Source organism: Indicator indicator, chromosome 32 (genome assembly GCF_027791375.1).
Source record: "Indicator indicator isolate 239-I01 chromosome 32, UM_Iind_1.1, whole genome shotgun sequence".
In the NCBI taxonomy this organism is placed as follows: Eukaryota; Metazoa; Chordata; class Aves; order Piciformes; family Indicatoridae; genus Indicator; species Indicator indicator.
The window spans coordinates 2840680-2868139 of NC_072041.1; the positions used below are offsets into that span (position 1 = coordinate 2840680).

The 27460-nt window shown below is 50.2% G+C and overlaps 1 protein-coding gene across 1 annotated transcript; it reads left to right on the plus strand.

The window, feature by feature from the left end:
* C1QTNF12 (C1q and TNF related 12) lies at positions 1-27460 on the plus strand. The gene is made up of 8 exons (XM_054395082.1): positions 1-171; positions 8081-8200; positions 8976-9087; positions 9317-9498; positions 14252-14360; positions 16951-17041; positions 22131-22209; positions 27362-27460. Exons 1-8 carry the CDS (start codon positions 1-3, stop codon positions 27458-27460), a joined length of 963 nt encoding a protein of 320 aa, XP_054251057.1.

The window sequence follows — 27460 nt, forward strand, 5'->3', positions numbered from 1 at the left end:
ATGAAGGGGTGCACCTGGGTATTTGTGGCAACTTTACTTTGTCAGCAGTTTTGCCTCTTCAGAGTCATGGCAGCAAAGAGAGAGAGGAAGATGAAGAAAGAACCAAACCAGTACACAGAGCCCTTCAATGCTACCCTCTCAAACAGTGAAGAGCTGCATGGGCATCCCAAGGTAGGTGTTTCTGTGTGGGCAGCACCTGGTAGCACTTTTTTCTGGCAGGGATGTGATGCTGGTTCCTTTTTTTTTTTTGTCTTTCCTGGTGATTGAGGCAATCTTGACCAATTTGGTTTTAAAGAGAAATGTTCTCTCTTTCTCCTCTCTCTCTCTCTTTTTCCTCTCTCTCTCTTTTTCCTCTCTCTCTCTCTCTTTTTCCTCTCTCTCTCTCTCTTTTTCCTCTCTCTCTCTCTCTTTTTCCTCTCTCTCTCTCTTTTTCCTCTCTCTCTCTCTCTCTTTTTCCTCTCTCTCTCTCTCTTTTTCCTCTCTCTCTTTTCTTTTTGCTTTTGCATGATTTATTTTGTAGCTTACTGAAGCCAAGACTGAAATCCTACAGTTTGTGGTTAGCATTTCCAGTCCCACAGCAGCTGATTAAGTATAAAGACACTTTGGAGCTGAGGGAAATGAACACTGTCCTGGGCAGAAGCAACTGATTGAGGCAAGTGTAGCACAGTGATGCTGGTGCAGTCAGGTCTCTCCTGCAGGCTTTTTACTCTCTGAAATGTTGCTTGGAAACTCTCTTAGGCAAAGACAAGAGTGTAAAACACCTGAGGGTGCCTGAGCTCACTGCACCTTCCACTAGAGAGGTTGTGGTGATGGAAAATCACAAATGAGGAACTTCTGGGGTGGTCAGAAGGTCTGTTTAAGGTGATGGTGGCTCTCGTGGGAAAAGGATTCAGGATGTTGCCAGCTGTCCAGAAGTGGCAAGTGTAAGGCTGTGGGAATGATACCTGGAGCTGATGACTTGCCAAGGCTTAGGGAGTAGATTTTGCAGGGTGTTGATCCTTCCAGTTGTGTGTTTGGGAGAATCACCTTAGGGAGTGGATTTTGCAGGGTAGGATCCTTCCAGGTCTGTTTGGGAGAATCACCTTAGGGAGTGGATTTTGCAGGGTGAGATCCTTCCACTTCTGTGTTTGGAGAATCACCCCAGGTTGAAAACTGCAAAAAATGTCCAATCAGTTAATCAGAGCCCCCAGAATCCTTTAAGATGAACATTTGCATAGAATGCTTGGGAGTAGGAGAAGAGGGTGAGGGAATTAAAAGCAGATTCTAGGATTAGGAGCAGGATGAAATGGAAGGGAGACTACACTGCTGAGAAAGAAGGGAGTCTCCCCTACCACTCAGCCCCTTCTCTCTCTCTGCTCACACAAAACTGTCTCTTGTTTTGTCTCAAACAGAGGTGACCTCTACAAGATGACTTTGATCACAAGCATTAGGGCTGGCAGTCACTATAGCAATAGAGGAGCAAAACCTGTCAAAAATTGGGGCATGGCAGAGGGGGCAAGCCAGAACAATTGGGCTGACATTCTAAATGTCCTCTGCAAGGCTGTTGGGAGAGTAATTGGTTAAGGTTGGACAAGTCTGGGGGGGAAAGAAAAAAAAAGAAAAGTCCTGTGTATGAAAAAGAAAAAAAGCAAGCTGGCTGCTGCACTTCAAATTGTCATTAGGGGACTGCAAGCAGCATTTCTTCAGCTCATTTTTTTTTTTTTTTTGGTTGTGTGTTGCAGGGCTCTGTCAGGACAGGTTGTATACATGTGGAATTCTTGAGGTGCTTATAATCAATCACTTTCTCCTGCTCTCTCTAGGATGGCTTTGCTCTGCTTGCTGTTGATTCTTCTTTTTTTTTTTTTGTTTTGTTTTGTTTTGTTTTTGTTTTGTTTTGTTTTGAAAAAGGGGCCAAGATCCAAATCTGGCACCACTCAATTGCAGTTTCTTCTGGAATTAATTTGGCTCGATCTGAAGCCTATTAAGACCTGGAGCAGAATAGATTCTGATTGCAAAAAAAAAAAAAAAAAAGAAAGAAAAAAAACAAGCAGAAACTGGTCCTGGTTAATTCTGCTCTAGTCATACCTAGGGTTGTTGCTGGAAGAATCACAGGGCTGGTTGGGAGGCTAGTGGGCATTCATTAAAGCAGACATTGTTTGGGAGCTGCAGTTCCTGTGTTGAAATCCTGTGCTTGCAAATATCCATGGCAAAGGTTTGGCTGCAGTGAGGGCTGGCAAGTGGAGTGCAGGCAGGTTCTGTGCAAGAAGGACAAGGAAGAAACCAAATCTTTGGTGCTTTGATACCTGCTCCCAGGGTTTGCAGCGTGAACCTTTCTCTCCTTGGGAGCTGTTTGAGGGTTGAAATTCAGGCTCTGGTTGCATTGCTGCTAAGTGTTGTGGGTTAAGGGAGTGGAACATCTCCTTGCTGGGGGAGCTGGGGCTCTTCAGCTTGGAGCAGAGGAGCCTGAGGGGTGACCTCATTCCTGTTGATAAAGATGTGCAGGGCAGTGTTGGGAGGACAGAGTCAGCTCAGGGATCTCCAAGGACAGGACAAGGGGCACTGGGGGCAAGCTGGAGCAGAGGAGGTTCCATGGGAACAGAAGGGAAAACTTTTTCACTGTGAGGGTGCTGCAGCCCTGGAGCAGGCTGCCCAGAGAGGTTGTGGAGTCTCCTTCTCTGGAGGCTTTCCAAACCTACCTGGAGGTGTTCCTGTGTGAGCTGCCCTGGGTGGTGCTGCTCTGGCAGGGGGGCTGTACTGGAGGATCTTTGGAGGTCCCTAACTTTCTGTGACTGTGATTGCATTGTGGTTTGTGTTTCTACACCACCTGCCCCAGCTGAGGGATTATTTCACACATTCCTCTAAACTCAGTGCTTAAGAGCTGCCACCAGTTTCTGGGGCAACTGACAGCTGCCATTTACAGCAGAGCATCACAATTTGCAGTCACTGAGGGAAGAAGTGAAGCTAAGAGTGAAGTTATCCTTCCCTCACCTAGCAAGCTGAAGGAGAGCAGTTCTCTGTGGAGGGCTGAGCTCTCTGAGCCTTGAAGGTGCTCCTGTGAGCAGTTTTGTTTCATGGAAGGATAGCCTGCAGGGGAAAGTGAAACAACAGCAACCTCCCAGTTCGTTTCTCTGCAATTCCCTGGAATTTTGGTGGCCTTGTGCAGTAAAAATTAAGGCAGTGTTTACCTTGGAAGAGTCTGTGGCCAGCTGGTAAGTTTACCAAAACAGCAGGAGCAGGGAGTGAAATGTTAGCTGTGAGTACTGATTTTTATCCCCACTGTGTTTCCCTTCTAATTAAGCAAAACACCTTGGGACTAATTTCTCTTGGGGAATTCTTTTGTATCTGTCTTCATTGTCAGTCAGTCCTGCTCTGGCATATCAAGGACAGGAAGGGCTGTGACCAAGAGGTTGCCTTCTGCCAGTTCCTTGTGGGCCATGTAAAATAGAATCAGACAATCATAGAATGGTTTGGGTTGGAAGGGACCTCAAAGCTCATCCAGTTCCAACCCCCTGCCATGGGCAGGGACACCTCCCAGCAGCCCAGGGTGCTCAAGGCCTCATCCAGCCTGGTCTTGAACACCTCCAGGGAGGAGGCATCCACAGCCTTCCTGGGCAGCCTGTTCCAGTGTCCACCACCCTCACTGTCAAGAATTTCTTCCTAATCTCCAGTCTCAATCTAAATTCTTCCAGCTTCAATCCATTCCCTTCCATCCTAGCACTCCAAGCCCTCATACAAAGTCCCTCCCCAGCTCTCCTGTAGCCCCCTTCAAATACTGGAAGGATGCTCTGAGGTCTTCCTGGAGCCCTTCTCTGGGCTGAACAGCTCCAACTCTTCCAGCCTGTCCCCACAGGGGAGGTTCTCCGGTCCTTTGATCATCTTTGTGGTCTCCTCTGGACCCACTCCAGCAGTGTGATGACTCCAAAGTGAATCAATAATATGAATACATGACCATAGAATAAATAGATAGATAATAAAGGCATCTATAGAATAAAGAAACAACACAAATGACCTACACATGACCTGAGCAAATAATACAAATGCATCATGTTGATTGTCCCAGCTGCCTCAGCACAGCAAATGCTTCACTGCTTGGTCTCATTTCTCATTGGTAAAGGTTTGCCAGGCTCATTATTAAAGCAGGTAGTCCTCCAGCAGCTGTGTGCTCCCCCTGTTCTCTTCAGGATGCTCAGTTGTGCTCTCCCTACAGACAGAAATCTCCTGGCACATCCATTAAGGGGGCAGCACAGCTGGCAGAGCACCAAACTGGATGTTTTCTCACCCAAAGAACCCCTTGCTCACATCATCTGCTTCCTTAAATCCATGCTGAGTGTGGGACCTGGAGGCAGCCTGTGTTCAGGTGGAAGGGAGAAGCTTTTTCAGAGCCCTTTGCAGTGAAGTTTAATCTTTCAGTCACAAACCCAGGGTGGGAATTCAGGTAGGAATTCCATTTCAGATTTAAGCTACCAAACCCTTAACACTTCTGCTCTAGGGCAAAATCCTGGAGATCTGTAAAAGCCACAAGTGGTCAGGAGCTTGGTTTGACATCTCATTAATAACCAAGGGTGTGCATAAGCAGAAGTTGTTAGCAGCTGACAGAGGACTTTTTTCATGCTGAAAAAGAAAAGAGATCTCTCACTTGTTAACATTACTGAATCAAATTGCTTCTAATTTTCACCAGGGCTTGTTGGGATAGGATGGGAGGCAATGGATAGAAGCTGGCAGAGTGGAGATTTGGACTGCAGGGAAGGAAGAAATTCTTTCCACTGAAGGTGGGGAGACACTGGAACAGGTTGCCCAGGGAGGTTGTGGATGTGCTCCAGGAGGTGCTGGAGGTGTTCAAGGCCAGGCTGGATGAGGCCTTGAGCAACCTGGGCTGGTGGGAGGTGTCCCTGCCCATGGCAGAGGGGTTGGAACTGGATGATCTTTGAGGTCCCTTCCAACCCAACCCATTCTGTGGATCTATGAATTTTATCATGAAGCTGACAGAACTCTTGCTGGTGTAGATCAGGTCTGACAACACAGAGCTCTGTGAATTAAGGGAATTGAAATGGTTAATCAGGTTCATTGTGTGCCTGGCAGCTGCTGAAGCAAAGAGTTTTGAACTATTCCGTCAGAGATGGGCAAATAGAGAGAGACCTGAGCCCAGCTTCCTGGGCAGTAAGTCCAGGTCCATGGCAGGTGGATTTGGCATGGTTGGGTAAAGTCCTTGGCCAGACATCTCTGGCTAATTGGGAGAACTTTGGAGGTCCCTTCCAACCCAGACTATGACTCTGTGATTGCAGGTGGAAAGGATGCTGTTCTCTCCCCAGAGTGGAACCTTTCCGTGCTTCCCCCCATCCTCTCCCACCCTGAGAAGTATTTAGTTGTGCCTGAGAACACTTTGAGATGCTCCCAGGTGCAGAGACTTGCTCCCAGGTGGTGTGGACTCTTCTCTTTCATTCATCCACTCCCTCAAACTACTTTTGTCCACTCCCCTTTGGTTTCCAGCAGAGATGCAGACTGGATCCCAGCAGCCTTGAATTTCAGGAGGGTTCAGACACAGTTCAGAAATTTCTCAGGTTCCAAACTCTGCTCCTTGAGTGCAGATTTCTGCTAGCAGCTCCTTCCATGCTGGCTGAACCCTGGCCAGAGGCTGTGTGTGTCCCTGGGCAGGGTGTGCTGCTCTGGGAGCTGGAGCCAGGAAGAACCACAGGTTCTGCTGTGTGTTCTGCAGGGCTCAAGTGGCCCTTTGGTGTGAGGCAAGCCAGGGAGAGGGTGTCACAAGCTGGTTCTGAAGGCCTTGATGCCATTGTATTCAGATTCCAAAGTCATGTTTGAAGTCCTGATTGGAAGTTCATGAAACATTTGCTGGCAAGGCTTCTGTCAGTCTCAGAGGTTCCCTCTCAAGGGTTAAGGAGCAAGCCTGATCTCACTGCAGCTAACAGGAGGCTTCCTCCTGACTCCCAGAGCTCAGCTTTGCTCTCCAGACAGCACCCCAGGAGGGACAAGTCCTCTTTGCTGGGATTCCAAGGCCCTTCTGTCAGCCCTGACTGATACCTGAGTTGGCTGCGAGGTCTCTCTGACTGCTGGAGGCTGCTGCTGCCAAGCAAAACAGAGGCTTGCATGCTTGGTGCTGGGATTGCTCATGCATGCCATAGTAATTAAATAATAATACCACAAGGATGGAGCATTCATTTTAGCTGTCAATCATCCTCCTGCTGGGGAAGCTGGGGAGTGCCATGACTGCCTTGTGGAGGGAGCTGTAGTTTAAGGGAGGCACTGGAGAGCTGTGGGGCTTGGAAAAGTATTTTTCTTAAACCAGAGGAGTTTTTATTTTTGATTTTTTTTTTCTGGGATGTGCCATCTGGATTTCTTTCCTGGTTTGCTTTGTTCCCCCCCCAACCCTCTTTCTCCCTGACAAGATGTCTGCTCTGGCATCCTTCTTCACAGCTGGAGCTCCAGAAAGGGCTGAGGGACATCTGTTTGCCTTCAGAGTTAATGGTCACCTTCACAGCATCACAGCATATCAGAGGTTGGATCCTGCCCCTGATTGCTGGCTTCTGCTTCTGGCTGGCCCACTGCCTTGCTTTTGCAGCAGGGGGGAGGCTTTCTCCCTGCCTTGCAGCTCACTGGAAGGCAGGAGGGTTTGAACAGCCTCTTCCACACCTGCAGCCAATGCTGCATCCCAGAGGCTCTGTTCTGGTGGTTGCTACCCTCTGCACTTCTGAGTTCCTGAGCCAGCCCTTTCTGAAGGCTGAACTGATTTAATTTCCCTTTTCTCTGCAGCCCAGCTGTGTTTGGTGGTTTTTTTTTTTTTTTTTTTTTTTTTTTTGCTGGCTCCTGTTGCACTGAGGGAATTCTCCATCCTGCCTGAGCTGGGTGCTTCCATTAAGAAGCTGCTTCCTCTCTGGCTTTTTCATTGATGGTTCTGAGTGGTTCATGAAGCTCCTGCATGGTTTCTGCTGTTGTTCTCCCTGTGCTGGACACTGATGTGTCAGCAGATTGCTACCTCCCCAGTCAACAGTTCATTGCTCTTGATAAGAGTGTGGCAGGATATTGGTAACCAAAGTGATTTCTGCTGCTTTTTTTTTTCACCTTTGCTTTAAAGTTAGAAGTTCATCCTTGGCCTAGGAGAAAAACAGCCTAGGGATGGCTGTTTGATCACTTCTGGGTGTAAGTCATGGGAATAAGTCCAAAAAGATGTGAACTCAAATGCAGAAAGACAGATCTTATTCATTTGGGTTTTTTTTCATCCAGAACTAGGCTCTGTGATGTCAAAGCTTTCCCTAGAGAATTCCTCTCTGGCTGTGATGCATTTGCAGAGCACAGGAAGGGGCAAGGTGGTTGCCTGCCCCAATAGGCAGCTTTTCTGGGAGCATACATGGACTCTGTACTTCATGGTGAATTGGTTTGCTACCCTGGGGTGTACATTTGTCCCCCCACAGCCTGGGATTTGAAAGCTATGGAGCACTTTCTCTCCCTTCTAATCCCCTTCCGTTGCTTGAGTGATCCAAGTGATCAATGTCAAATGCCAGTGGTGAGCAATCTCTGGCATCTAGGCAGCTTTCCTGTGGCATGTAGCAGACCTGGGAACCTCAGCAGCTTGAGAAAGGTCTCAGCCTCCCTGCTCTTGGCTCTGTCTGGTTTCCTAAGCAAAGGGAGGTGTGGGGGGAGGCTGCAGGTGATAAGATATTGAGCTAGTAGAAGTATTTTGGTGTTGTCAGAGCAGCATATGCTGAACCGTGGGATAGTTCTGCTGGCAGGCTTAGCCTCTCACTTATGAGGAGGAAAAAATCCCTCACTTTAAAAGGACACTCTGGAAGGCTGCAGGTGTCTTTCATCCACTGCATCAGAGCTCAGGTGGAAGTCCTGTCCTGCACTGGCAGTGCTCCTGTAGATGGAGACAATTCAGTCTGGAGAAGCCAAACCAAGCTGCTTGGTGCAGAAGAGTGAGATCCCATTTCATCCCACCTTCAATGTCCTCCCAAACGCAGTCCATTAGATCTGAGGTGTGGTTTAGGCAGCAGGCAACAGCCTGGTCTGGAAACGTCTGCATTCCCTGACTCCAGGTAGTGGCCAGAGGGACAGAGTGGTGTCAGTCCTTGTTGTTGCTTCTCCTCAGATCCTGGAGTCTCCAGATCCTCGAATCACAGACCCACGGCGGACCTGGATCTCCTTTGTGCACCGCCCAGATGATGGCAACACCTCTAAAAAGAGATGCAAAGGGAAGGACAAGAAATTAGTAGGTTATGGCTAAATTCCTGTTACCTAAGGACCTCAGGCAGTGATAGGACTGGGGGGGAATGGAGCAAAATAGAAGTGGGTGGATTCAGATTGGATGTTAGGAAGAAGTTTTACCCCATGAGGGTGGTGAGAGCCTGGCAGAGGTTGCCCAGGGAGGTGGTGGAAGCCTCATCCCTGGAGGTTTTTGCAGCCAGGCTGGATGTGGCTGTGAGCAACCTGCTGTAGTGTGAGGTGTCCCTGCCCATGGCAGGGGGGTTGGAACTGGCTGAGCCTTGAGGTCCCTTCCAGCCCTGACAACTCTAGGATTCTATGTGCAGTGGTGCTGCTAAGTGAGGAGTTCTCTGTGCTCCACAGTTTTATTTGTTGCTTGATTTCTCCAAGTATTTGGGAGTCTGATTTCCTCAAGTGTTTTGGAGAACCTTGAGACAGTAAGTGCTGTGTGCTTTGTAAGGTGAGGGACATCAGTTGATGGAATCATAGAAGTCTTTGGGTTGGCAAAGCCCTCTGAGCTCATCCAGTCCAACCACCACCCCAACTCCACCATGGCCACTAAGCCCTATCCTGAAGTGCCATGGCCACAACTTCTTGAAACCCTCCAGGAATGGTGACTCCACCACCTCCCTGGCAGCTGTCACTGAGCTGCCATTGGAGGAGCTGCTCCTGTGGCTGGCAGCCCTGTAGAGCTGGCTCATGGCTGGGAGCAGTTTTGGTTGCCAGAGCAGTTGCCTGGTTCTAATTCACTTCCTCCCCCCCCACTTTGGTTGCTTCTTTAGCGTGGCCTCGTTGGACCCCCAGGACCTCCTGGTCCCCAGGGACCTCCAGGAGCACCTGGTGCTGAAGTCACCCGAGAAGTCCTCCTGCAGGAGTTTAAGGAGATATTGAAAGGTAAAGGCTGTGAGAACTTTGTGCTTTTTTTGTCACCTGCCCTGGGTAAGCACCAGGGCAAATAATGACCTGGCTTTGCAGACCCTGACCTGGGAAAAACCTTTCACCAGTGCTACTTAGCTCAAGCTGAAGAGCTAAGTGCAGGAGTCTGCTCCCACAGCTGCTGGCCTCACAGACCAGGCTCTTGAGCTCAGCCTTTGTTTTCCTGTGCTTTCCCTTTCCTTCCCAGAAGCCATCGAGCGTCGAGCATCCCTGGCTGTCTCAGCCCACCCTAGCCAGCTGCCTCCACTCCTGCTCTCCCTGGAGGAAGTCTCACCCCACAGACGTGTGGAGGAGGCATTCCACTGCAAGCTGAAAGGACAAGTCACTGTAGATAAGAAGACCTTGGTAGAACTTCAGAACTTCCAGTCGGTGAGAAGGGGCTGCAGTTCCTGTCTGAGCCTGTGCAGCTCCACAGCAGCCACTGGGTGCAGCTCAGCCTTAGCTCCCCTGGTCTGCAGAGCTGCCAAGTGGCTCTGTAGGTCAAGTTGCTTCCTGAAAGGGCAGAATGACCCCAGCAGCTCATCCCAGGCATCACACTGCCTCTTCTGTGACTGGCAGAAGTAGGACTTCATATGGTGGGGAGAGGGAATCAAGCTGGAGGAGGGCAGCCTTAGACAAGAGATGAGGAAGAAATTCTTTCCAGTGAGGGTGGGGAGGCACTGGAACAGGTTGCCCAGGGAGGCTGTGGATGCCTCCTCCCTGGAGGTGTTCAAGGATGAAACCTTGAGCAAGCTGAGCTGGTGGGAGGTGTCTGGAGGACTGAAACTGGATGATCTTTGAGGTCCCTTCCAACCCAAACCATCCTCTGAATCTATGAAGCTGAACAGCAGCAACATGGACATTTAGCTCTGAGTCCTCTCCTTCCTTCTTGCAGCCCAGCTGAGTCTCTCTCCAGTTGTAAGTGAAGCTCTAACAGGTCTGTGCCGGAGAGAGCTGTCTCACAGGTCCCAACAGCAGCCAGGCTTTGTGTTCCAGCTAAGGATGGAGGAAGACTTGGACGTGTTTGGCACGAGTCTGGAGGATCTGCTCCTCTTTCAGTGCACACCCTCTTTAAATCCATAGTAACCTTCAGGTGTGGAAGGGTGGCAGAGGCAGGCAGAAACCCCTGCTTGTGGATTTGTGAGCCCAGCTAAGAGCCACCAGCTTGTCAGGGGGACCACTCCTGATGCTCAAGTCCTTCACATAAATGTTTCATAGATAACCTCATCACAGTCAGGCCACAAAGACAAGCAGACCATCGTGGGGTGCTGTAGGCATGGTTACAAGCAAGCTGCTGGATTGGATATTGAAGCTTCTGCTGTTTCAGAACCAGCTGCAAGCAGGGGCTGAATGTGAAGTGGAAATTGTAAGCAAATGAGTAGCTAAAAACAAACAGTCCTTTGGTAACAAAGGGGATTTGGGAGTCACAAAGGCTCATAGCAGGAGGCCTTCGGATCTGTGATTGCTTCTGGGATGTGACAAGAGTCATAGAATGGTTAGGGTTGGAAGGGACCTCAAGGCTCAGCCAATTCCAACCCCTCTGCCATGGGCAGGGACACCTCACACCAGAGCAGGTTGCTCACAGCCACATCCAGCCTGGCTGCAAAAACCTCCAGAGATGGGGCAAGAAGTGTTTGAGGAGAATGAAGAGGGAATGTGGCTTTCCACCAGCAGGCTTTGCTAGCACTGTCCCTGCAGTGAGCTGCAGAGCTTTCCTCCTGGCTGCACTGACTCCCATTTCTGAAGGATCCTGTCCAGCAGATCCTCTTCTCCAAAGCAGTCTCACAGCTGCAGGATGAGAGGCAGTGGTTATGTTACAAAGAGGCTGCTTCCCTGGATCCCTCCCAAATGCACTTGTGGAAGCTTGGTTTGACAGCACTGTGGGTGCTGGCACAGAGGCAAGATTGTACTTGAAGTGTGGGCAGGGCCAGGGGAGGTCTGCTGCCTCATTAATGAGGACGGAAAAAGTGAATAAAGACATCTCAGCAATGGGTGTGTAGGCTGCCTGCTTCCCATGCTTGGTTGTCCTCTGCCCCAGCTTCTTTCTAATTGCTTCTGGCCCTGAAGCTGCTGTGGGAGGGCTGGCAGGCCCCTGGATGCCAGCCTTGCATTTCAGTGCTGGGGCAAGAAGTGTCTGGTTTTAGCTTGTGCTCTGATGCAGGGGAATTTAGCAGGCAGGGAGGCAGTGGATGATACTCTCGCAGAGATGAAAACATCATCTCCAAACAGTCCAGGGGGGAGAGAGAGAATCCTCCTCCCTCCTTTCTGTCAGTTCAACAGTGTGAAGAAGCCAAGAGTTTGATATTTCCCAGTCAGGTGATAGGGATGGAACTCCAGCTCCTGGATTTGGACCTTACCCAAAGGGTTTTGGTTTGTTTTTTGAGACAGTGGAAAGAACCTGCACTGAGAAGCAGCTTTTATACTCTGCCACCTGAGTATGGTGATCAAGAAGAAATTCTTTCCAGTGAGGGTGGGGAGACATTGGAACAGGTTGCCCAGGGAGGCTGTGGCTGTCCTCTCCCTGGAGGTGTTCAAGGCCAGGCTGGGTGAGGCCTTGAGCAAGCTGGGCTGGTGGGAGGTGTCCCTGCCCATGGCAGGGGGTTGGAACTGGATGAGCTTGAAGGTCCCTTCCAACTCAACCCATTCTATGAGTCTGTGAAAAGCAGAGCTCCTTAGGTGTGGGTTTCTGTGCACAGAGACTCACAGCAGTGCAGGCTGAGAAATAAAAGAGCCTTAGAAGGCATTGTCTGGAAGGTGGCTGCCCTGCAGCTCCTTAGTGCTGTTTTCCTCTCAGGCAGAGGGAACCTAATGACAAACACCACTGCTGCCATCCAGGGAGAGGGTTTTCACCACCACAAGCAAACATAAACCTTTTTGTGGTGAGACTGCAGCTCAGACCTTGGTAAATAGGCCCTGGGAGTTAGTGGTGTGTGAGCTTTGCCTGGGATTTGCAGACACGGAGGCAGGTTGGGCACTTTTCTTCTTGCAGCCTGCAGTAACTCAAAGCAAACACCAGCAGACCCAAATATTTGCAGCCTTGCTTCCTTTCAAAGAGAAAGCAAAAGAAATTCTGCCTTCCCTGTGCTGTGGGAGCTGGCTGTGATGAAGCAGTTAACTCCCTTCTGATGCCTGAGAACAAAGCTGCTCTGCTAGGGGTTTGGATTTTAGCGTTAGAGCACCTGTGGCAACCCTGCTCTGAACTGGTGCAGCACCCTTCTGCCACCTAGCCCTGGAAGGCTTACCCAAATGTTGTGGATGCATTTGTGCACCTTTCAGGGGTAGAGCAGTGGGTGTCTGCCTCTGGAGTCAGGGTGGAACAGATCTTCTGTCCCACAAGAGCAGTGCAGGGCAAATCTCTCAGGCCAGCTTGCATGGGAGCCGTAGAATCACAGAGTGGCTTTAGATTGGAAGGGACCTCAGAGATCATCTACTCCAACCTCTGCCATGGGCAGGGACACTTTTAGACAAGGCTTCATCCAACCTGGCCTTGAACACCCCCAGGGAGGAGGCAGCCACAACCTCCCTGGGCAACCCATTCCAGAGTCTCACTGAAGAAGAACTCCTACTGAAGAACTTCTTTCTCAGCTCCAGTCTAACCCTGCTCTCCCTCAGCTTCAAACCATTCCCCCTTAGCCTGGTTCTAAACACCCTCAGGAAAAGTCCCTCTGCAGCCTTACTGCAGGATCACTTCAGCTATTGGAAGGCAGCTCTGAGGTCCCTCTGGACTCTTCTCCTCTCCACGCTGAACACCCTCAGCTCCCTCAGCCTGTCCTCACAGCAGAGCTGCTCCAGCCCTTGGATCATCTTTGTGACCTCCTCTGGCCTCACTCCAGCAGCTCTGTGTCCTTCTGATGCTGGGGACACCAGAACTGGCGGCAGGATTGGAGGTGGGGTCTCAGCAGAGCAGAGTCAAGGAGCAGAATCCCCTCTCCTGCCCTGCTGCCCACACTCCTCTGGCTGCAGCCCAGGAAGATGCTCCTGGTGCTCAGAATGCCCTTGTGGTGGAAGCAGAGGCTGACTAATCTTCTTTCTTGGCCCACTGAAGCCTAGCCTGCTTCTCTCCAGCTCCAGCCAGCTTCTTCTGGGGCAGGCCAAAACAAACAATAAACATTTCTCCAGAGTTTATTTTAGTCTGAGTCAGATAATCTGCTGTGAGTTTGTCTTCAGAGTGCTTCCTTGCCCTGAGGAGAGGCAACTCTTTTACTAAGGGTTGGCCTATTCTGTAGAATCCAAGGCTAGAACCAAATGAAACTAAATACGGAATCTCTAAGAGGCTATGCAGTCATCCTTTAACAGTATCAAAGTCACTTATTTTAGACCCAAAGTAGCTAGAAAACCTCTGGAGGCCCACACAATGAAGGGATCTCTGGAGATCATCAAGTCCAACCTCCCTGCCAAGGTAGATTCACCCGGAACACATCCAGGTGGGTTGGGAACGTCTCTAGAGATGGAGACTCCACCACCTCTCTGGGCAGCCTGCTCCAGGGCTCCAGCAGCCTGAAATTGAAGAAGTTCCTCCTCATGTTTAGAGATGGAACTTCTGCTGTTCAGGTTTGTGCCTCTTGCCCCTTGTCCTGTCTCTGGGCACCACTGGAACAAGCCTGGTGCCACCCTCCTGGCAGCCACCCTTGAAGTATTTCTGAGCAGTGATGAGATCCCACCTCAGCCTTCTCCTTTCCAGCCTAAAAACCCAAATTCTCTCAGTCTTCCCTCAGCAGAGAGATGTTCTGCTCCCCTCAGCATCTGTGTTTGTATCACAAAAGCAGTGGACAAGGTTCCATGGGGAGGTCTTTGGGAGCAGTAGGGACCTCTTGACTCGAATAAAGGGAGATCTTGTGTACCAGAACATCAGTGGAGGCCAAAGTCCATCAGGAGCAGCACAGCACAAGGATGCAGTAAGCACAGGATGAGTTAGAAGAGTCCAGCAGTGAGCAGAAAGGACGTTTTGATGTCTCCTCCTGACCATTTTGAGCATCAAATGCTGACAGAGAGCTCCTCTGGAGCTCTGTCTTCTGGGGACAGAAAGTAGAACCTTGCAAAGTTCTTCATCTTTGATCCCATGCACAGAAGCTTGTTCTTTGTCATGGGCAGAGGTGAACACTGAGAGTGCTGGGTTCAGGCTCTGATTTTCTTTGCCTTCCAGCCTCTGGCCAAAGGAGCTTTCCTCCGGGGGACAGGATTAAACCTGGCAACAGGACGGTTCACAGCCCCTGTGTCTGGCATCTACCAGTTCTCAGCCAATGTCCACGTTGGTGAGTGCTGTCCTTGTTGGTGAGTGCTGTCTTTGGTGCTGTCTTTGTTGGTGCTGTCATTGTTGGTGCTGTCTTTGTTGGTGCTGTCCTTGTTGGTGAGTGCTGTCTTTGGTGCTGTCTTTGTTGGTGCTGTCATTGTTGGTGCTGTCTTTGTTGGTGCTGTCCTTGTTGGTGCTGTCCTTGTTGGTGCTGTCTTTGTTGGTGCTGTCTTTGTTGGTGCTGTCCTTGTTGGTGCTGTCTTTGTTGGTGCTGTCTTTGTTGGTGCTGTCATTGTTGGTGCTGTCATTGTTGGTGCTGTCTTTGTTGGTGCTGTCTTTGTTGGTGCTGTCTTTGTTGGTGCTGTCATTGTTGGTGCTGTCTTTGTTGGTGCTGTCTTTGTTGGTGCTGTCTTTGTTGGTGCTGTCTTTGTTGGTGCTGTCTTGTTGGTGCTGTCTTTGTTGGTGCTGTCTTTGTTGGTGCTGTCTTTGTTGGTGCTGTCATTGTTGGTGCTGTCTTTGTTGGTGCTGTCCTTGTTGGTGCTGTCTTTGTTGGTGCTGTCCTTGTTGGTGCTGTCTTTGTTGGTGCTGTCCTTGTTGGTGCTGTCTTTGTTGGTGCTGTCCTTGTTGGTGCTGTCATTGTTGGTGCTGTCATTGTTGGTGCTGTCTTTGTTGGTGCTGTCATTGTTGGTGCTGTCTTTGTTGGTGCTGTCATTGTTGGTGCTGTCTTTGTTGGTGCTGTCATTGTTGGTGCTGTCTTTGTTGGTGCTGTCTTTGTTGGTGCTGTCATTGTTGGTGCTGTCATTGTTGGTGCTGTCTTTGTTGGTGCTGTCATTGTTGGTGCTGTCTTTGTTGGTGCTGTCATTGTTGGTGCTGTCATTGTTGGTGCTGTCATGTTGTGCTGTCTTTGTTGGTGCTGTCCTTGTTGGTGCTGTCATTGTTGGTGCTGTCTTTGTTGGTGCTGTCTTGTTGGTGCTGTCCTTGTTGGTGCTGTCTTGTTGGTGCTGTCTTTGTTGGTGCTGTCCTTGTTGGTGCTGTCCTTGTTGGTGCTGTCCTTGTTGGTGCTGTCTTTGTTGGTGCTGTCTTTGTTGGTGCTGTCTTTGTTGTGCTGTCTTTGTTGGTGCTGTCTTTGTTGGTGCTGTCATTGTTGGTGCTGTCTTTGTTGGTGCTGTCTTTGTTGGTGCTGTCCTTGTTGGTGCTGTCATTGTTGGTGCTGTCATTGTTGGTGCTGTCTTTGTTGGTGCTGTCTTTGTTGGTGCTGTCATTGTTGGTGCTGTCATTGTTGGTGCTGTCCACGTTGGTGCTGTCCACGTTGGTGGGTGCTGTCCAGAAAAGCTTTTTCTGTACTGCTTGAGAGGTGCAGGAAGGTGTCCTGGAGAGCCCTCTGTGCCCTGTTTGGTTTGCAGCATGTGCAATGGCAGCCCTGTGCAGTGAGCTTCCCCTTGGCTACCATGCCCCAAGCCCTTGTCCTTAGAGCTGGGTCCTTTCACCAGCTGATAGCCACAGCAGGCTGCTCCTGCAAACCAAACAGATCAATGCTCCTTGAATCCAAACAGATCAGCACTCCTTGAATCCAAACAGATCAGCACTCCTTAAATCCAAACAGATCAACACTCCTTAAATCCAAACAGATCAATGCTCCTTAAATACAACAGATCGACTCTTGATCCAACGACACTCCTTAATCCAAACAGATCAACACTCCTTAAATCCAAACAGATCAACACTCCTTAAATCCAAACAGATCAACACTCCTTAAATCCAAACAGATCAACACTCCTTAAATCCAAACAGATCAACACTCCTTAAATCCAAACAGATCAACACTCCTTAAATCCAAACAGATCAACACTCCTTAAATCCAAACAGATCAACACTCCTTAAATCCAAACAGATCAACACTCCTTAAATCCAAACAGATCAATTCTCCTTAAATCCAAACAGATCAATGCTCCTTAAATCCAAACAGATCAACGCTCCTTAAATCCAAACAGATCAATTCTCCTTAAATCCAAACAGATCAATGCTCCTTAAATCCAAACAGATCAATGCTCCTTAAATCCAAACAGATCAATACTCCTTAAATATGTTAGCCAGGGGCACTACTGCTGCTGGGCTCAGCCCTGGCCAGCAGCAGGTCCATCTTGGAGCTGGTTGGCATTAGCTTTATCAGACACAGGGGAAGATTCTAGCAGCTTCTCTCAGAAGCCATTTCTGTAGCCTCCCTGGAGCACTTTTGCTATGCCAGCCCAGTACAGAAGGGAGAAGGTTGCTGGTGTCTCTGTGAAGCCAAACCCCAGCAAGTGGTGGTCTGCCTTCTTGAGAAGGTGCTTGTGTTCCACTTAGCTTGGAGAAGATCCTCAGCATCATCAAGGCCAACCATTAACCCTGCTCTACAAAGCTCACCCCTAAACCACATCTCCGAGCACCACATCTAAAGGACCTTGTAACACCTCCAGGGTCGGTGACTCCACCACCTCCCTGGGCAGCCTGTTCCCAGTGTCTGACCACTCATGCTGGGAAAACATTTTTCCTGATGTCTCAGCCTACACCTGCCCTGCTGCACTTTGAGGCCATTCCCTCTGACCACTTATTTCTTCCTCTGCTTTCCCCAGACCACAGTGAGCTGAAGAGCAAAGTGCAGCTGCGAGCCAGGGACAACGTCCGGGTGCTGATCTGCATCGAGTCCCTGTGCCACCGCTACACGTGAGTGCCTGCAGCACCCTGGGCAGCTCCGGCTCCCACAGGGGCCAAGGCTGCAACCAGCTGTGCGGAACAGCTGCACCAGCAGGGGTTGGAAGGGACCTTAGAGATCCTCTACCCTCCTTAGGCAGGGCAGACTTGCTCAGGAGGGGTTTGCCAGGCTTTGCTGGAAGGAAGGATCCCCTGGGCTCAGGAGGGGTTTGCCAGGCTTTGCTGGAAGGAAGGATCCCCTGGGCTCAGGAGGGGTTTGTCAGGCTTTGCTGGAAGGAAGGATCCTCTGGGCTCAGGAGGGGTTTGTCAGGCTTTGCTGGAAGGAAGGATCCTCTGGGCTCAGGAGGGGTTTGCCAGGCTTTGCTGGAAGGAAGGATCCTCTGGGCTCAGGAGGGGTTTGTCAGGCTTTGTTGGAAGGAAGGATCCTCTGGGCTCAGGAGGGGTTTGTCAGGCTTTGTTGGAAGGAAGGATCCTCTGGGCTCAGGAGGGGTTTGCCAGGCTTTGCTGGAAGGAAGGATCTCCTGGGCTCAGGAGGGGTTTGTCAGGCTTTGCTGGAAGGAAGGATCCCCTGGGCTCAGGAGGGGTTTGTCAGGCTTTGCTGGAAGGAAGGATCCTCTGGGCTCAGGAGGGGTTTGTCAGGCTTTGCTGGAAGGAAGGATCCCCTGGGCTCAGGAGGGGTTTGTCAGGCTTTGCTGGAAGGAAGGATCCCCTGGGCTCAGGAGGGGTTTGCCAGGCTTTGTTGGAAGGAAGGATCCCCTGGGCTCAGGAGGGGTTTGCCAGGCTTTGTTGGAAGGAAGGATCCTCTGGGCTCAGGAGAGGTTTGCCAGGCTTTGCTGGAAGGAAGGATCCCCTGGGCTCAGGAGGGGTTTGTCAGGCTTTGCTGGAAGGAAGGATCCCCTGGGCTCAGGAGGGGTTTGCCAGGCTTTGTTGGAAGGAAGGATCCCTGGGCTCAGGAGGGGTTTGGCAGGCTTTGTTGGAAGGAAGGATCCTCTGGGCTCAGGAGGGGTTTGCCAGGCTTTGTTGGAAGGAAGGATCCTCTGGGCTCAGGAGGGGTTTGTCAGGCTTTGCTGGAAGGAAGGATCCTCTGGGCTCAGGAGGGGTTTGTCAGGCTTTGTTGGAAGGAAGGATCTCCTGGGCTCAGGAGGGGTTTGCCAGGCTTTGTTGGAAGGAAGGATCCTCTGGGCTCAGGAGGGGTTTGTCAGGCTTTGTTGGAAGGAAGGATCTCCTGGGCTCAGGAGGGGTTTGCCAGGCTTTGTTGGAAGGAAGGATCCTCTGGGCTCAGGAGGGGTTTGTCAGGCTTTGCTGGAAGGAAGGATCTCCTGGGCTCAGGAGGGGTTTGCCAGGCTTTGTTGGAAGGAAGGATCCCTGGGCTCAGGAGGGGTTTGTCAGGCTTTGTTGGAAGGAAGGATCTCCTGGGCTCAGGAGGGGTTTGTCAGGCTTTGTTGGAAGGAAGGATCCTCTGGGCTCAGGAGGGGTTTGTCAGGCTTTGTTGGAAGGAAGGATCTCCTGGGCTCAGGAGGGGTTTGTCAGGCTTTGTTGGAAGGAAGGATCCCCTGGGCCGGGCTGAACTGCACCCAGCAGAGGGCAATGCTGCTTGCCCAGAGTGGTCACCACCTCTGCTGTGCCTCAGCCCTTGTGACTGCAGGGAAAATCATGGAATCACAGAATGGTTTGGGTTGGAAGGGACCTTAAAGACCATCCAGTTCCAAGCCCCTGCCTTGGGCAATTACACCTTCCACCAGACCACATTGTTCAGCCTGGCCTTGGACACCTCCAGGGAGGAGGCATCTACAACCTGCCTGAGCATCCTGTTCCAGTGTCTTCCCACCCTCACTGGAAAGAATTTCCTCCTAATCTCCAGTCTAAATCTGCCCTTCTCAAGCTTCAACCCATTCCCTCTCATCCTGTCACAGCAACCCTTGTAAAAAAACAGTTCCCATCACAATGTCTGGTTTCGGCTCTGGCTTTGCTCAGCCCTGCCTGCAGCTCTTCCAGTGCAGCTGTAGCAACAGCACCACAGAAATACATCCCCAGCTGCCACTTGAAACCCACAGACCCACAACACTGCTGCTGGACTGCTTGCTTCAGCCCTCCCCTCCCCAGCTCCATGAGTCAGAGTGCTGCAAAGAGGACTGACCTCTCCCCAGGGATTTCCATGTAGAGGCTTTGGTGGTGGGTGAGTTTGAGCAGGACATAAAGGGAGGTACCAAGAAGGTGGAGACTCCCTTTTTGCATGGAGTCCCATGGAAAAGACAAGGGATGATGGGCACAAGTTGCTCTTGGGGAGATTCTGATTGGACTCCAGAAGGAAATGATTCCCCATGAGAACAGTCAGAGATTGGAATCATCTCTCAAGGCAAGCAGTGGATTCCCCAACACTGGGCAGCTTTAACCCTCAGCTTGCCAGGGTGCTGGGCCAGATCAGCACAGCTCCACTGTCACCTACAAAGCTTGGAGCAGATGATCCTTGGGGTCCCTTCCAACCTGCCATTCCATGATCCTGATCTCTACATTGTCCTCAGCTCCAGAACCATACAGAAAATCTAAATCCCCTTTAGACCATTCTGCAGAACAAATGGAAGTGACAGTGCTGAGTTTTTCTTCCTAAGGATTCCACAAGTTCCCAACTGATTTGGCTGAGGCATTTGAGGGAGCACAAAGTGGTTTTCTGCTGGAAGGCTGACTCCTGTCTCCAAGGATAATGTCTCTCTTTCTCTCCTCTCTTTTTCTCTGTCCTCCCAGGGCACAGTGAGTCCTCTGTGACTCTTTCTCTCCTTTTCTCTTCACCCAGTCTCCCTTACTCAAGAATGGATGTCAGTCTCTGGTTGCTTTCAACTTGTCTGTATCCTTGCTTGCTTGCTTTGATAGTTGGAAGCACAATATAGGAAGTTTCCCTGGGGGCCATGGAAGCTACTGTGCCTTCCTCACTGCAGGTCCTTCTAGCTGGAAGCTCCTGCAAACCTCTGCTGCTTCTAGCTGGGATGTGTGAACAAGCTGCTCATCACATGCAGCCCAGGCAGGTTTATTGGGATGATCTGAGATGAATTTGCCACCTGGAGAGTTTAGAGCTACATCCTGCAGAGAATAGTAACAAGGAAAGCTCTTTTATTGCTGAGGCAGAACTGCCCCAAGATGTTAATCGTTCAGCTAAAGCTCTCTGATGTCTGACTTGGACTTTTCATCAGTTGCCCAGGCTCACAATTTATGACTGGTTGTCCTGCAAGGCTGTCCTGAGTGGAGTGAAGCTGGGCAGCAGTAAAGCAGACTCAGCCCTGTGAGAGACATCTCTGTGGTGGGTGAGAGCAGGACTGGTCTGTGGCATGGCAGGAAGATGGGTGGAGGGCTGAGGGGCCTGTCTGGACAGACCTTGTGCTGGCACAGGCTGAGCTGCTACCTGTGCTTGTGGAATTTCCTAGGGATGTCAGGGTACAGTCATTCACTGCAGGGAGCTGCAAGAGGCCTGAGGGCTTTGGGCTGAGAGAGATGGAAAACTCAGAGGCAAGGAGACAGTTGGAGAAGGAGAGATTAATGGTGGGAAGTTCCCACCCAAGTTAGGCTTTTGGCAGGATATGACACATAGACTGAGCTCTTCTGTCAAGGTGGTGCCAAGTGACTTGCTCTCTCTGGGCCAAATTGCCCCTACCTGTGATGCACATCATCTCCCTGCTGGGGGGCTGGGAACAGCACGTTTGCACTTGCTGGGGTTTGTCACCACCACCACCTCGTGGGGAAGGAAAAAAAAAGGGAGGAAGAGGGTTGGTTGTCTTAGGAAAACAACAAGATCTGCTCCCACTGGCTAGGCAGGAGAACCAGCCAGGCACAGAGCTTTCATACTGCTTTGCAACTGAGCTTACAGGGGTTGCTCTGGTTGCTGCTGTCTCAGGCACCTCCTTGCAACCCAGAACCCTGTCCAGAGGAGCTGAGTCAGGGTTCTGTGAGCAGAGGATGCCACAGAAGCCAGCAGCCCTTCATCCTGCTGCTGCAGGGGTTGTGATGGCTGGTGCAAGATGATACTAGGAAAGAGCACTGCTGGAGAGGTGGTCCTAGAAGAGTCTGTGTTGGAGAAGACCTTTGAGATCATCCAGTCCAACCATTATCTAACTACCCAGCCTGGTGCTAAGCCATGTCCCTCAGCACCACATCTCTGCAGCTTTTAAACACCTCCAGGGATGGGGATTCAACCACCTCCCTGGGCAGCCTGCTCCAGGCTTTGAGAACCCTTTCAGTGATCTGCAGTTCTCCCTCGAATTGTCACTGAAGCACAAACTATTTCTTCATTTATTTAGGCTTGGATGTGAGCCCTAACTCAAATGACCTCCCTAGGCTGCTTTCAGCTGCAGAATCTGTTCTCTCTTGCCTAACTTGACACAGACACTGTGAAGGTGACACAGGGGCTCTCCTAGCTTGGAAAGGAGTGAAGTGCTGTGGGCAGAATGCACACTCTGCAGAGCAGCAAGGGGATAAAGTGTGGTGATGGTGGTCAGCAAACTGGGATGACTGGGGGGCTGATGAATCTGTGATTCTGTGGTGCCCAGTGACAGCACAAGGGGCAATGGGTGGAAGTTGAGGCACAGGAAGTTCCATGGAAACAGGAGGAAGAATTATTTCACTGAGAGGGTGGCAGAACACTGGAACAGGCTGCCCAGGGAGGTTGTGGAGCCTCCATCTCTGGAGATACTAAAAAAACACCTGGATGTGTTCCTGTGTGAGCTGGTACAGGTGATCCTGCTTTGGCAGGGGGGTTGGACTGGATGATTTCTCCCTTCCAACCCATAACATTCTGTGATTCTGAATCTAAAAGGCATGTTTAGCACCTGCTCAAGTGTGGAGGATAGAGATTGCAGGACCTTGAGAGAGGTCACTGTGAGAGAGTGGCTGACTCCTGCATCCTGAATGCTCTGCAGGTCTTCATGAGACACAACAGTGAGGACAAGGCTCTGCCATTCTCTTTTCAAGGCAGCTGATGACTGCTGGAATCCAACCAACAGCACATCTGTTTGCTACAGATGAGCACTAGGACCACCAGCTCCTATTTCTAGGGTGGCCATGAGACGGTTGTCTGCCTTACACTGTTGTTTATTTTCCTTTTGCTCCTGTTTAGGTCCTTGGAAGTCATTGCTGGTCTGGAAAGCAACAGCAAAATCTTCACCATCTATGTGCATGGCTTGCTGCAGCTGCAGGTAAGGCCATGCAGAGGGGGAACCCCTGGGCTGCAGGCTGATTTACTGGCAAGGCTGAGCTCTCACCAGGAGGTGGGGAAGGTTTTATTAACCTTCTTTTGGCAGGGGAGGAGGGTGGACTCGGTGAGCTCTGGAGGTCCCTTCCCACCTCTAACATGCTGTGATTCTTTCTAAGAAGGAACTGAATGCCTCACCTGGGGTGACTGAGAGGGTCTGTGGCAGGAACAGGAGCAAAAGCCAGATGTGTGCTGCACCTTCTGATCTTAAGCCACAGAAGTCACCTTCCCTCTGAGAGCTCACAGTAGATATTGTTCTGTCTCCAATCTCCCCTTGCACTGCCAAGGTGACAAAGATTCTCTGTTTCATAGAAGGGAATCTGAAACACAAATGACCACTTTGTCACCCAGGAAGGTGGCAGTGCCAGTGCCAGGGGTGGTTGGAACTGGTTGATCTTCCAGGTCCCTTCCAACCCAAACCATTCATTAGGGTTGGGTGATGGGTTGGACTTGATGATCTTGGAGGTCTCTTCCAAGCTGGTTGATTCTGTGTGATCCTGAGGTCTAATTAAGTAATAATCCTACAGAAAATTTCTTCCACTGAGTCAAAGAGTAAAAAAGCCAAAAGTTTGGTCAGCTCTGTTCCCCAGCAGGAGCCACAGGAAACCACCAGAGCTTTCTGTGCTTAGCTCAGGTGGTGAAATGCTTCTCTTGGTGGTGGAATGCATCTTTTGGTGGTGAAATGCTTCCCTTGGTGGTGAAATGCTTCCCTTGGTGGTGAAATGCTTCTCTTGGTGGTGGAATGCTTCTCTTGGTGGTGGAATGCATCTCTTGGTGGTGGAATGCTTCTCTTGGTGGTGGAATGCTTCTCTTGGTGGTGAATGCTTCTCTTGGTGGTGAATGCATCTCTTGGTGGTAGAATGCTTCTCTTGGTGGTGAAATGCTTCTCTTGGTGGTGAATGCTTCTCTTGGTGGTGAATGCATCTCTTGGTGGTGAATGCTTCTCTTGGTGGTGAATGCTTCTCTTGGTGGTGGAATGCTTCTCTTGGTGGTGGAATGCATCTCTTGTGGTGGAATGCTTCTCTTGGTGGTGAATGCTTCTCTTGGTGGTGGAATGCATTTCTTGGTGGTGAAATGCTTCTTTTGGTGGTGAATGCTTCTCTTGGTGGTGAATGCTTCTCTTGCTGGTGGAATGCTTCTCTTGGTGGTGAATGCTTCTCTTGGTGGTGGAATGCATCTCTTGGTGGTGGAATGCTTCTCTTGGTGGTGGAATGCTTCTCTTGGTGGTGAATGCTTCTCTTGGTGGTGGAATGCATCTCTTGGTGGTGGAATGCATCTCTTGTGGTGGAATGCTTCTCTTGGTGGTGGAATGCTTCTCTTGGTGGTGGAATGCTTCTCTTGGTGGTGAATGCTTCTCTTGGTGGTGGAATGCTTCTCTTGGTGGTGAATGCTTCTCTTGGTGGTGAAATGCATCTCTTGGTGGTGGAATGCTTCTCTTGGTGGTGGAATGCTTCTCTTGGTGGTGGAATGCATCTCTTGGTGGTGGAATACTTCTCTTGGTGGTGGAATGCTTCTTGGTGGTGGAATGCTTCTCTTTTGGTGAATGCTTCTCTTGGTGGTGGAATGCTTCTCTTGGTGGTGGAATGCATCTTTTGGTGGGGGAATGCTTCTCTTGGTGGTGGAATGCTTCTCTTGGTGGTGGAATGCTTCTCTTGGTGGTGAAATGCTTCTCTTGGTGGTGAATGCTTCTCTTGGTGGTGAATGCTTCTCTTGGTGGTGAATGCTTCTCTTGGTGGTGGAATGCTTCTCTTGGTGGTGAATGCTTCTCTTGGTGGTGAATGCTTCTCTTGGTGGTGAATGCTTCTCTTGGTGGTGGAATGCATCTCTTGGTGGTGGAATGCATCTCTTGGTGGTGAATGCTTCTCTTGGTGGTGAATGCTTCTCTTGGTGGTGAATGCTTCTCTTGGTGGTGGAATGCTTCTCTTGGTGGTGAATGCTTCTCTTGGTGGTGGAATGCTTCTCTTGGTGGTGAAATGCTTCTCTTGGTGGTGAATGCTTCTCTTGGTGGTGAATGCTTCTCTTGGTGGTGAAATGCTTCTCTTGGTGGTGAATGCTTCTCTTGGTGGTGAATGCATCTCTTGGTGGTAGAATGCTTCTCTTGGTGGTGAATGCTTCTCTTGGTGGTGGAATGCTTCTCTTGGTGGTGGAATGCTTCTCTTGGTGGTGGAATGCTTCTCTTGGTGGTGAATGCTTCTCTTGGTGGTGGAATGCATCTCTTGGTGGTGGAATGCATCTCTTGGTGGTGGAATGCTTCTCTTGGTGGTGGAATGCTTCTCTTGGTGGTGAAATGCTTCTCTTGGTGGTGAATGCATCTCTTGGTGGTGAATGCTTCTCTTGGTGGTGAATGCTTCTCTTGGTGGTGAATGCTTCTCTTGGTGGTGGAATGCTTCTCTTGGTGGTGAATGCTTCTCTTGGTGGTGAATGCTTCTCTTGGTGGTGAATGCTTCTCTTGGTGGTGAATGCATTCTCTTGGTGGTGGAATGCTTCTCTTGGTGGTGAATGCTTCTCTTGGTGGTGAATGCTTCTCTTGGTGGTGAATGCTTCTCTTGGTGGTGGAATGCTTCTCTTGGTGGTGAATGCTTCTCTTGGTGGTGGAATGCTTCTCTTGGTGGTGAATGCTTCTCTTGGTGGTGAATGCTTCTCTTGGTGGTGAATGCTTCTCTTGGTGGTGGAATGCTTCTCTTGGTGGTGAATGCTTCTCTTGGTGGTGAATGCATCTCTTGGTGGTGGAATGCTTCTCTTGGTGGTGAATGCTTCTCTTGGTGGTGAATGCTTCTCTTGGTGGTGAAATGCTTCTCTTGGTGGTGAATGCTTCTCTTGGTGGTGGAATGCATCTCTTGGTGGTGGAATGCTTCTCTTGGTGGTGAATGCTTCTCTTGGTGGTGAATGCTTCTCTTGGTGGTGGAATGCTTCTCTTGGTGGTGAATGCTTCTCTTGGTGGTGGAATGCTTCTCTTGGTGGTGAATGCTTCTCTTGGTGGTGAATGCTTCTCTTGGTGGTGAATGCTTCTCTTGGTGGTGGAATGCTTCTCTTGGTGGTGGAATGCTTCTCTTGGTGGTGAATGCTTCTCTTGGTGGTGAATGCTTCTCTTGGTGGTGGAATGCATCTCTTGGTGGTGGAATGCTTCTCTTGGTGGTGGAATGCTTCTCTTGGTGGTGGAATGCATCTCTTGGTGGTGGAATGCTTCTCTTGGTGGTGAATGCTTCTCTTGGTGGTGAATGCTTCTCTTGGTGGTGAATGCTTCTCTTGGTGGTGAATGCATCTCTTGGTGGTGGAATGCATCTCTTGGTGGTGGAATGCTTCTCTTGGTGGTGAATGCTTCTCTTGGTGGTGGAATGCTTCTCTTGGTGGTGAATGCTTCTCTTGGTGGTGAATGCTTCTCTTGGTGGTGGAATGCTTCTCTTGGTGGTGAATGCTTTTCTTGGTGGTGGAATGCATCTCTTGGTGGTGAATGCTTCTCTTGGTGGTGGAATGCTTCTCTTGGTGGTGAATGCTTCTCTTGGTGGTGGAATGCTTCTCTTGGTGGTGGAATGCTTCTCTTGGTGGTGAATGCTTCTCTTGGTGGTGAATGCTTCTCTTGGTGGTGAATGCATCTCTTGGTGGTGGAATGCTTCTCTTGGTGGTGAATGCATCTCTTGGTGGTGGAATGCTTCTCTTGGTGGTGAATGCTTCTCTTGGTGGTGAATGCTTCTCTTGGTGGTGGAATGCATCTCTTGGTGGTGAATGCTTCTCTTGGTGGTGGAATGCTTCTCTTGGTGGTGAATGCATCTCTTGGTGGTGGAATGCTTCTCTTGGTGGTGGAATGCTTCTCTTGGTGGTGAATGCTTCTCTTGGTGGTGAAATGCTTCTCTTGGTGGTGAATGCTTCTCTTGGTGGTGAATGCTTCTCTTGGTGGTGGAATGCTTCTCTTGGTGGTGGAATGCATCTCTTGGTGGGGGAATGCTTCTCTTGGTGGTGGAATGCTTCTCTTGGTGGTGGAATGCTTCTCTTTTGGTGAATGCTTCTCTTGGTGGTGGAATGCTTCTCTTGGTGGTGGAATGCTTCTCTTGGTGGTGGAATGCTTCTCTTGGTGGTGGAATGCTTCTCTTGGTGGTGGAATGCTTCTCTTGGTGGTGAATGCTTCTCTTGGTGGTGGAATGCATCTCTTGTGGTGGAATGCTTCTCTTGGTGGTGGAATGCTTCTCTTGGTGGTGAATGCTTCTCTTGGTGGTGGAATGCTTCTCTTGGTGGTGGAATGCTTCTCTTTTTGGTGAATGCTTGTCTTGGTGCTGAAATGCTTCTCTTGGTGGTGAATGCTTCTCTTGGTGGTGGAATGCTTCTCTTGGTGGTGAATGCTTCTCTTGGTGGTGGAATGCTTCTCTTGGTGGTGGAATGCTTCTCTTGGTGGTGAATGCTTCTCTTGGTGGTGGAATGCTTCTCTTGGTGGTGAATGCTTCTCTTGGTGGTGAATGCATCTCTTGGTGGTGGAATGCATCTCTTGGTGGTGAATGCATCTCTTGGTGGTGGAATGCATCTCTTGGTGGTGAATGCTTCTCTTGGTGGTGGAATGCTTCTCTTGGTGGTGGAATGCATCTCTTGGTGGGGAATGCTTCTCTTGGTGGGGAATGCTTCTCTTGGTGGGGAATGCTTCTCTTGGTGGGGGAATGCATCTCTTGGTGGGGGAATGCTTCTCTTGGTGGGGGAATGCTTCTCTTGGTGGTGGAATGCTTCTCTTGGTGGTGAATGCTTCTCTTGGTGGTGGAATGCTTCTCTTGGTGGTGAATGCTTCTCTTGGTGAAATGCATCTCTTGGTGGTGAAATGCTTCTCTTGGTGGTGGAATGCTTCTCTTGGTGGTGGAATGCTTCTCTTCCTCCTTTTCAGTTGGATGCAGTGTCTTTCTTCACAGCAAGAGAGACTGGCCCTTTGGATGGGCTGCCCAGGGAGGTGGTGGAGTCACCATCCCTGGAAGCATTTAAAACAAGACTGGATGAGGCACTCAGTGCCATGGGTTAGTTGATTAGGTGGTGTTTGGGTGACAGGTTGGGCTTGATGATCTTGAAGATCTTTTCAAGCCTGGTTAATTCTGGGATTCTGTGTTTCCCTCTTGCCTCTGCAGGCTGGGCAGTACACCTCCATATTTGTGGACAACAGCGCTGGAGCTCCCATCACCATCCAGAATGGATCAGATTTCATGGGCATGTTGATGGGTGCATAG

Excerpts from the sequence above, each read along its gene's own strand:
- C1QTNF12 (XM_054395082.1), top strand. The coding sequence starts at position 1 with ATGAAGGGGTGCACCTGGGTATTTGTGGCAACTTTACTTTGTCAGCAG. Across the intron at positions 14,361-16,950 it reads CTCAGCCAATGTCCACGTTG|ACCACAGTGAGCTGAAGAGC; the intron begins GTGAGTGCTGTC and ends TGCTTTCCCCAG. Across the intron at positions 22,210-27,361 it reads ATGGCTTGCTGCAGCTGCAG|GCTGGGCAGTACACCTCCAT; the intron begins GTAAGGCCATGC and ends TTGCCTCTGCAG.